Below are 10,062 nucleotides of genomic sequence, written 5' to 3'. Positions count from 1 at the left end.
TGAGGTCTCTGGGTTGTGCTTCTTGGAGCAAAAGTTGGACAGGCTCCAGAGGCTGTGTGGCTTCTCCTCTGGTCCTTTATCTCCTCCACATCCTCTCTGGCCAGAGTGTCAGGGAGGCTTGTGGAAGCTAAGGGTCCCACGGCTGCTCAGCCCTGCGGGAAAGGCTGTTGGTGGTACACAGATGGCTAGGAAGCTGCTTGGAAAATCGTCAGTGTAGCCTCTGTACACGTGGGAACGTGTATGGAGGAGGGTTTAAGTGCGTATGGACCCCTGACCGAAGGAATCAGATGCTGGAATTAGGAGCCCTGGGCTTGAGGCGGAGCTTGGAGGTCATCTAACTTTGTGGTTTTGAAGCTTTTAGTTGCAAAGGACTCTTGCCATTCATTTTCCCCAGAGACCCTCTACTTGAAAATATTTTGCCTGGTTAAAGCATTTTTAAAGAAATAATTCTGTTTTCTGATTTTGTTAATCAAAGGTGTAAGAGATGATTGCCAAATAGAGCTTCTGACCAGACTGAGGCAACCTCGCTTTCCATGCAAAGTGACTCTTACTTCAGCCAAGCACATTTGAGTGCTTTTTAGTGAGCCTGTTGCAGACTTATGGGAGGTGGGGTGGCAAATGTTCAGTTTCATCAGTCTTTTCCAAATTTTGGAAACTGTTCAAAAACAATCCTCTCCCTGTCCTGACAGGCCTTTAGGAACCCACATGAATCTGGTGGCTGCAGTAGGAAACCATTGATCCAGACCTACATCCTTATTTTATTATCGAGGAACCTGAGGCCCAGACAGGGTAAATAAAATTTCCAAAGTCACCGAATAAGTTACTGCATAAAAGGAGTACTGGATAGTGGGACACAGGTGTCACCTGGGCCCCATTAACAACTCAGAGAGTTGATGGGTTCATTGTGTGTACAGTTCTGCAGTTTATGGAAGTTAAAAGATCTTCCTGCTGCTTTTAATCCTGAGCGTATGTCCTTAATGATCCGGCTCCTATTTCTTTGGTGTGTTATGTCTGCTTTCCCCTAAATCACCCCAGGCTAAGAACTGGTCCCCACATTCCATAATGAAATCCACTTATTCAAGTGTTTTGAGAGCTGTTCCACCATCAAGCCAGTTCTCCTCTTTCCTCTTTCTTTTAACCTCTGACCTCAGCTGCATCCTCCCAGATTGTGTCTTATGCCCAAGGTGCATGAACCTGTTGGCTTCTTACCTGTCTGATTTCTGTCAGTGACTAGGTAGGGGTCACTGCATTGTCACCACAGATTTTGGAAGCTTCTCCCACTGTCCTACCCTCCTCACCTCAGCAGCTGGGATCACAGATAAATAGAAATTCTCATTCTCCATTGTTATCTAAACTCTGGTGTGAGGGGACCGAGGGACATGGGAGGAGATGAGGTGGTTGCTCTTCTTAGAGAATAAAGGCTTGTTGCAAAATAAGGAATAAAAATGCCCATCTGAGAGGAACAACCTAAGACAGGCACAGTCGCAGGGGGCCATCAGGTGAGAAATTGGGGATCAACAGAGGTGAGGCTTAGAACCTTCCCCCCCCTGTTCTGAGAGAAATCTTCTGCATCCGTGGATGTTTTGTTGCCCTCGTCTAGCTTGGATTAATACTTAGTCTATAGGCACACACCTGATCATCTACATTTGCCCTCTTACAGCACTAAACTATGTTTTCTACCTTTATCTTGCATCTACCTACCACTTCAGCATTTTATTAAAAAGAAGAATAATAATAATAAGGGAGAAATGTGGGATTCACATATAAATCAAGTATAAAAATCAAACGAATAATCATAATTGACCTGATTGTTTATAGTTCATGATGCGTGATCAAAACCGAAAGTTTCTGTGATGACTGCCCTTGTACTGTTCACCATGTAAGAACTTGTTCACCATGTAAAAACTTGTTCGTTATGCTTCAGAAGATTGGAGACTGTTGAGAATTAGGCTTGGGGTTGATTAATGATTGTGCATTGAGTCCCCTATACAGAATTTTATTGTTGTTAACAACCACATGATCAATAAATATGAGAGATGCCCTCTCAAAAAAAAAAATGCCCATCTGAATCTTATTTCTATGCTTCCTCTCTGAAACACATACATATCCACATACCTGACATGCCATTGACCCTTGTATAAACTTGGTGTATTAGCTCAGGCTGCCACAACAAAATGCCATAGACCAGGTGGCTTGAATAAAATGTATTTCCCTATAGTTCTGGAGGCTGGAAGTCCAAGATCAAGGTGCAGGCAAGGTAGGTTTAATTCTGAGGCCTCTTCTTGGCCTGTGGATGCACCTTGCTGTGTGCTTGTAAGTCCTCTTTATTGTGTGCCAGAGACAGAGAAAGGGAGAGAGGGCAAACTCTTGGTGTCTCCTCATGCCAGGGCACCAATCTCATCCTGAGGGCCCCAACTGCATGACCTCATCTATCCCTAGTTGCCTCCCAAAGGCCTCATCTCCCAAATACCATCACACTGCAGGGTTAGGGCTTCAACAAACGAATTTCAAGGGGACATAAGCATTCAGTCCATGACCCCTGGGAAAGAAACTTTGCTAGTTTTCCAGATGAGAAAGTAAGGCTCAGAGAAGTAAATATATCAGACTGAGGCAACAAGAGAGAGGACCGAAGGAGGGTCGTGTCCATCATGATGACCGCTCCATGCACATGATGCCCACCCAACCCCTCCCTTTCCCTCGATCAATACAGGAGCTCAGTGGGCCGTTCCAGCCAGAGCTATTTCTTCTACATTCTTAGAAGGGTGTAGGAGTTTCAAAATATACACACACATTCTTTGATACTCCTCTGTTCAAAAAGTGGAATCTAATTCTTCTCCCCTTGAATATGGACTATACTTACCAACTCACTTCTAACGAATAGAATGTGTCATGAGTGATGGTATACGATTTCTGAGATTAAGTCTAAAAGACACTGTGACTTCCTCTTTGCTCTCTCTCAGATCATTGGCTTTGGGAAAGACAGCTTCCTGTGTCAGGATGCTCAAGAAGCCCCATAGAAGGGCCCGTGTAGTGAGGAACCAAGGCCATCTGCCAATGGCCAGTGAGGAACTGAGACGTTCCACCAACAGCCATGTGGGTGCACCATCTTGGATGTAAGTTGTCCAGCCCCAGTCAAGCCTTCAGATGACTGCAGCCCTGGCTATCATTTTGATGGCAACCTCCCTAGACACCCTGAGCCAAAACTCCTAGTTGTCACTTTTAGATTTCTGACCTACAGAACTGTGAGATAATAAATATTCTTTTGTTTCTGGTTGCCAGATTTTGGGAGCAGCCATAGATAAGTAACGCAAAGGGAAAGGCATGTTATGCTATTGCCAGTTCCCCATTCTCCACGTTACCCACTTGACAAGCCATGCCAACATTGCTGAGCATCAGTTTCCTCTGGTAGAAAATAGTGATAATAACACCACACAGCATGCCTGATACACTTTACCTGATACTGACCAGCTCAAAAGAAGCACCCAATAAATTGTGGCTGTCGTCGACACCTTATCAGTTGTGTGGCTTCTCCTAGTAGGTTTTTGCCTCTTAGTTTCAGATGCCCACTTCCCTCACCTGGGGTGCCAAGCTCAAACTTAAGTTAGTGTGCAGGACCCAGGAGAGAGCCCCACCTGCCTAAACTCTCTAGTCTGAGGGACTTAGAGCTTTTTCCCCATTTCAGTACGGAGAGCCTCCCAAAGGTCCCTCCCTCACTCCTCTCTCATCTTCTGCTAGCTTCCATTTTTAACCCTAACCTTTCATCTCAGAATTTCAGCTTTGATGCTTCCCACTTCCTTCCTGTGGTTACTTTAACCGAAGTGAGTCAGGTCTTACTGAAAAACTGACCACAGGCAGTTGGCTCCCACCCTGCCCCAGGACAGGCCTGCCTGGAGAGAGCGTGAAGGGGATCCGTGTTTCCTCAGCCCATTCTTTCCCTCTCCTCTCTGAACCATGGGGCTCTGAGTAGGGCTTCCCCAGCCACCATGCCCCTCCCAACAGACCGCAATCTGAAGTCAGGCTCACATTGGTTTGGTGGCCCAAGGAGGCAAACAGAAGGAGTGGCGGCAGCTTGAATCCTGGGGTGTCCTATCAAGTGGGCTAATTTGCTTATATTCCACTCTATTGGATCCAGCCTCATGCCTCTGATCTCAACTTAAGGAGGATTTGGTAAGAATTGTTAGTTGTGAATACCTGTAACAACCACTCTGTACATTGGGACCGTCTCCTAGTGCTGGGATCCATGTTAGCACTTAATCATAATCCTCACAATAGCCTAGACGAATTATTCATCCTGGATATTTGGGGCTTGAAGAAGCAAAAGAAAAAGAAAAGAAAACTAAAAACTTCTGCTTCTCTTCCTAATTTTTTAAGTTTAGTATGTGCAGGGTCTCATTCTTAGCTGTGAAAATAAGCATGATCCTTAAGGATTTAACGGTAATTCCTTAAAGGAATGCATTTATGGGAGAACTATGGTAGTCTACACTGTTGGCTTTTGAAGCAAGAATAGCTTCCCACCCCCCCATCCCCCATCAGATTTGGAGGCTTCTCTGTCTCTGGAGAGGATAGCTGGCGTTCTTTCTCTGCAATGCAGAACAATTCATCCATCTACTCTCTCCTATCTTGGAAACGTTGAGGGAATACTTTTAGTTAGACAGAAGTCAACTGACACAAGAATGGATTTTAATAAGACACATTTATTTATTCAAAATTAAAATCTGCTATGAAGACAGACAAACAATGTAACATTCCCAGAGGAATTGAATTACTTCTAAGTTAAAACTGAGTTCTATTAGAACCAACTGTAAGTTGTTATAAATAACAAGCTGGCCACAGCTTTCAAGAATGAAGTAGTTGGACACTGAGGTCAGGGGAATCTCTCTGAGCCACTGGTATAATAGTTATCATAGGGCTCCCTAGCTTCTCTTTCTGAAGAGTGTAAGAGTCTTTGTGACATTCTGGGAGCCCCAAGCCCAGGAACAAGAGAAATTACAGGAAGGTCAGGGAAAACACCTCAACAGCTAAAAAGTGTGGTCAGGCTTGGCATGGAAGCTTCATTTGGCTCCCCAAGCAACATTTGTTTCCTTATATAACTTACAATTTCTCTTAAAATACTCAAAGACCATAGGGTGTCACCCTGTGGAAACAGCTTAAACACAGGTGAAAATAATAAATATTGAAAAAAATTATAATACTGGACTTCTTTCTAAATAGTTCACAGAGAAGCACAGTAAATAAATAGAAATGGGGGTTGAGGTATCAGAGGTAATAAATATTCTAGGCGAGAGGTACGGCAGGGTTTTCCAAGGAGGTGGTTCGGCTCTCTCCGAATCCTGGATCAGAGTTTGGAGATCTCCGATGTTCGTCTGAGAGTCTAGCAGAGCTACGTCCTGGTGCTTTGGTTTCCTAGGTTGTTTCAGTTTTTCATTCTCATTGTCATGTAGGCTTCTATGTAGTTGATGAAGATGTCAAACTCACTCATGGCTTTGTAGACACCTTTCTCTTGGAGCTGTGCAGGGAGATAAGAGATGTTCAGGGAAAACCCCCATCCGAGTGGCCATGCGAGTCCCTGGCTTAGATGGGCACATCCCCGGGGCCCAGAAGGTGCGCTTGCTCCCCCACATTGGGAGGTGAAGGGAACCTGAGGATATGCACAGCTGCCTTGGGAGAGGCTGTGCATTGACTGGAAGCACAGGCTAGTGGGCGGTAAGAGGAACATTCTTTGCAAAGCCCAATCTTCAAAATGGTGCCTTTTCAACAATTTTAAAGGTCATGGGCTCACATGATGCTTATTCAGAATTTAATGAAAAGACATTAGAGGAACCACTTTCAAAGCAACACAGTGAGAGAGAAGGAAACCTTTTTTATGTGCGTGCTCCCCCACCAACAGATTGAGCTGGTCCTGCTAGGCTGCTCCAGCCTATTGTCTGGGGATTCATGCCCCCTGATGTTGGAGCCCTGCTTGGTGTCTGTCCCCAGCCCATGAAGAGGGCAGAGGCCAACAGGCTTCTGAGAAGCAGGGTTTGAGAGTTCACAGACAGTTGGAAGTGTGAAACCTCACTGGGTTTGAGAGCTGACACTCTCAGGCGCTTTGGGAGGTGTGACGGGCCAATGGAGAGGGAGCACGGACCAACCCCAGAGAGGTGGGAGAGTTCTGCTTCCTGCTCGGAGTTTTGGGGAGTCCATTCTGAACCCCTGGGTGTGTTTGTGTGTGTGCATTCACGTGTCGGCTTCCTGCACGTGTGGCTTCAGCCCAGCTTTCCAACCTACTACTTTCTGTTTCCTTTGTCACTCTCCCCAGCACCCAGCTTGCTGTGTTCACAGGGCGGCTCGCCAGCTCAGCCCACAGGCCTGCAAAGGCCGAAGCAGTCATTTAGAAACCCCCAAACACACTCACAGAAAACAAATATAACTGAGGTGGCATCTCCTCACTGGCCACCGAGGTCACGCCATTTGCTGGGTTCTCACACTCCCTCTGGGAGACGGGCCTGCTAGCATCTGACAGCCCCTGCCCCCTGGGGAGTGGGCAGCGGTTGTGTTCCCTGAACCCCCTCTGCCGCCGCCCAGGCTCACCTTACTGAAGGCGGTCTTCACCTGCTCCACGGCCTTGCTCCTGTTCTCGCAGGGCAGAAATCGATGCTGTGGAGGGAAAGAGAAAGTGTTAATGTCACTGGCTCCCAGCCCCCGTGTCCGCAGCACTTGGGGGACAAGCTGGTAGCAGGAAGAAGGGGCCACACTCATCTTGAATGCCCCCCTCCTCCCACAGCTCCTGGGGAGAGCCAAGCCCTACCCCACCCTTCTGCACCAGACACAGGAAATGGACGTGAAGATGAAATGTGTTCCTCAGGGGGCTCCCTGAGGTGTCTGCAAGCTCGCACGGAAACCCAGGTCTCGGAGCTTCCTCCCCAGGAATGCCACGGTGCCAGCTAGCATGCTGGGCCAGGCATTTTGTCCCTTCCTGCTTCTCTGTCCCTCTTTTTTCCCAGCTACCCAGGATCACTTCTAAGTCGTGAGGAATAGAGACACAGTCTCCTCTACAGGGAGCAAACCCTTGGTATAGTTCCGTCCTACACATAGAGATGAGCTGACTTCCCAGCATCAGTGAGAGAATGAAGGAAACCAGCGGGTATGGTGTTTCAGCTGCAGAAATAAACTAGGCCCTGGCCGGGGAATGAGCAGCTCCCTGGCTCTTCTAAAGTATCAGGGAAAAACCTGTCTGTCAGGTGGGTCCCACTTGGAGCTCTGCTTTCAAAAGACTGAGAGTAAGAGGCAAGTGGAGTTTCCTCTCACCTGCCTGGCCCGGGGGGCCGGTTCAAAGGGCCAAGGAAGCCCTGCCTGAAGGCTCTGGGCCTCTTTCATGAAGAGAGAGGGGAGTAGTTAATAACCCACAAATGACTCACAAATAACAGGAAAGCTGTTTGCAAATCTTCACATGTAAATGCCTAGCAGCCACCCCCACCCCTGCTCAGAGAGAAATGAGCAAGAGACTGAACTCCAGTGCCTTTCCCAAGAGCACTCTTGCCAGTCTGTGCCTCTGCCGTGCGTGGTGTTGGGAGATGGTGTTTCAGGAGCTACAGAGCCCCAGGGGCAAGAGCCGTGGCTACTCACACAGCGTCGCAGCCTCAGCCTGAGAGTCTTCAGCTTTTCCCCCAGGGAGTTCACATGCTCGTTGATGTCTGGGCTGTGGTTCTCAGCCAGGGGCATCACTTCCTTCAGGTAAAACTGGATCATCTCTGACAAGGCTTGGCAACCCAGGTAACCCTAAGGGCAGGACCCAGGGTTAGCGGTGATGGGGCGGAAGGGCTGCTGCCCTAGCTTGAGAGGACGGCTCTGTCTCCAGGGACCTTTCTTAGCTAGCCACCTCCCCCCAGAACTGGGAGGACTGGGCCCTCTGTAAGCCTCCGGCTGCTAGCTAGATGCTGAGTTAAGATCTTCCCACTTCTCCTTTTCGAAGTGAAGAAAGCAGACCCAGCTCCCTGCAGGCACGCAGCCATGCCTCCCTCTGAGTCACGCCGTGCGCTCCCCCAGCCCTCACACACCCGCTCTCACCTTAAAGTCCTCCAGCAAGGAACTGCTCAACAGCATGTCGTCCAGCTGGTCCTTCATCTGCTGCAAGGAGAGCAAAAGGAGAATGAACTTGAGGTTTGGGGAAATACCTGAAGTGAATGTCTCTCTGACGCCCTTTTATTTGAGAGTTTTTTATCTTTAATCAATGCAGCACTGGTGCAAAACTGGAAAGGAGACTTGTCACAACAGGGCATTCCACGGGGCTGGCACCCTTAGTTAAATCAGGTTCTCCCCGTTGGGATCAAGCTGTTTTAAAAAGTTCTGGCCCATTTTGAAGCCAAGGCAGAAGCTTGACCCGGTCTGGATCTTCTTTCTGCAGAGACATAGCACGTTCCAAGGAGTCACCCAAGCCGGCTTTTCTGTGCTCCTTGCTTTTCTTTCTCTCTGTTACAGACACCCAGCTGCAGCTTTAAAAGCTCTCTGGGGATGGGAAGCATCTCCTAATTGCAGGTGTCCTCCGGTATGGCACTTCCTCAAACCATCAGTCTTTCAGGTTCTGGAAGCCCTCTAATGCAGAGGCAATTTATGTTGTCCTGCCACAGGGGATGGGGAACATCCTCACCTCCAGTCAGACCCCAGTCAGACCCCCTGTGATTTCTCCCAGGCAGTGAAGTACAGGATCTTATAACTTAAACACAGAAGTTTCTGAGCACAGGGAAAGATAGTGCATTTGCCTTTTAGGCAGCTTTTCCTGCACATTTGCTGCACCTGGGCTTAGCTTAGCTCACTGAACCCATGGCTTGACCTGGTCTCTCTTAATAATTTAAAAGAATGGGGAGAATGGGTGCTGGGGATGGAGGCAAACAAGAAGGAAGTCTCTAAGAGCTCTAACAGAATGCCTGGTTCAGGCAGTCCCAGGAAGGAAGGAAGGACGGACAGGAGGGCGTCATACTTACAAAGAAAGCCTTCACCTTGCTGAAGGCAGCTCGGAGCTCTCGGAGCATGTGGGGCAGGCTGGCTGGAAAGTGGGTGCAGCTGTTCTCAGATGGGGTGTCCTGGTTTAGGCTGGCTCCCACCCCAGCCAAGAGGACCAGGCAACATAGCAGCACTGAGTTGGGCATGGTAGAGATCTGCTGCTTCTGCAAGTTGGCCTTGTGGTTTGGCTTTGCAAGAGCAAGCCCCTGTTGTGTAGACCTTCACCTCCTGTGTCCCCCTTTTATATTGTGGGTTCTGGGAGGCCTTGCCATTCATAAAAAGCCACAGTCACAGATTTCCTGGCAAAGGTTTTTTCTAAGCTCCTCCCTTCCCTAGATCTCTCCAGCTTTGCATTCGTTGAACTTTGTAAAATTCTAAAGTTTGCATTGTAAGCAAAAGCAATGGTTGAAAAATGAACTTCTGCATACAGTTATTTTTAGGATGCGCTACCTCTCTCTCTCTTTTAAAATATTTTTTTCAGCTTCTCTTAATAAAAAAAAAAAGCTGATTTCCTGGGGTGAACAGCTGCTCTGTGCGCAGAGACCCACAGTTGTGGGTTCCATTCGCGTGTTCCTAGGTCACAGTGACGTGGACAAATGGGCCATTCCAGAATACACTGGGATTGAGAAATTATTGGATCCCCTCCCCAACCTGAGTTGAATAACCAAGGCTTCTCCTTGCTGAATTGGAAAGTCACCTCAGCAATCTGGAACTCAGTTTCTCCAAGTGAAAACATGGGGGTGAGCTACATGTCCTTCAAGCTCCCTTCTGGTTCTTTCATTTCATGTTCCAAGACTGCCCCTTGAAGAGGCTGGCTTCCCACAGGACATTCCCCTGGGATGTGCTGCAGGCCCCTTCCCTAAACCTGGGTTCATTTAGATTCTCAGGTCCCTGTCTCCACCTTCTTAATTATCCCAGTATTTGCAGGAAGTTAGTAAGAGGAGCTCATGCTTACTGAAAGCCTGGTATCTTCTAGTCACTGTGACCCTCATTATCTCCACTTCATAGGGAGCAATTCAAGGCAGAGAGATATTAAGTGATGTGCACAAGATTACACGGGTGCTGAGTGAGGAAGTCAGAATG

The 10,062-nt window shown here is 48.0% G+C and overlaps 1 protein-coding gene across 2 annotated transcripts; it reads right to left on the bottom strand.

The window, feature by feature from the left end:
• Positions 1-4,682: 4,682 nt before the first annotated feature.
• Positions 4,683-9,480, bottom strand: IL10 (interleukin 10). Of its 2 annotated transcripts, none has more exons than XM_036909804.2 (5): positions 8,961-9,480; positions 8,047-8,103; positions 7,606-7,758; positions 6,571-6,636; positions 4,683-5,506 (listed from the first exon to the last, which is right to left on the bottom strand). In XM_036909804.2, exons 1-5 carry the CDS (start codon positions 9,123-9,125, stop codon positions 5,414-5,416), a joined length of 534 nt encoding a protein of 177 aa, XP_036765699.2. In that variant the 5' UTR covers positions 9,126-9,480; the 3' UTR covers positions 4,683-5,413. The 2 variants fall into 2 exon arrangements, with proteins under 2 accessions (XP_036765699.2, XP_036765700.1); XM_036909805.2 differs by having other exon boundaries at positions 8,047-8,106; positions 8,961-9,477.
• Between the last annotated feature and the right edge of the window lie 582 nt (positions 9,481-10,062).

This window comes from Manis pentadactyla, chromosome 9 (genome assembly GCF_030020395.1).
Source record: "Manis pentadactyla isolate mManPen7 chromosome 9, mManPen7.hap1, whole genome shotgun sequence".
NCBI classification, from domain to species: Eukaryota; Metazoa; Chordata; class Mammalia; order Pholidota; family Manidae; genus Manis; species Manis pentadactyla.
This window is presented reverse-complemented; position numbering and strand designations above follow the sequence as displayed.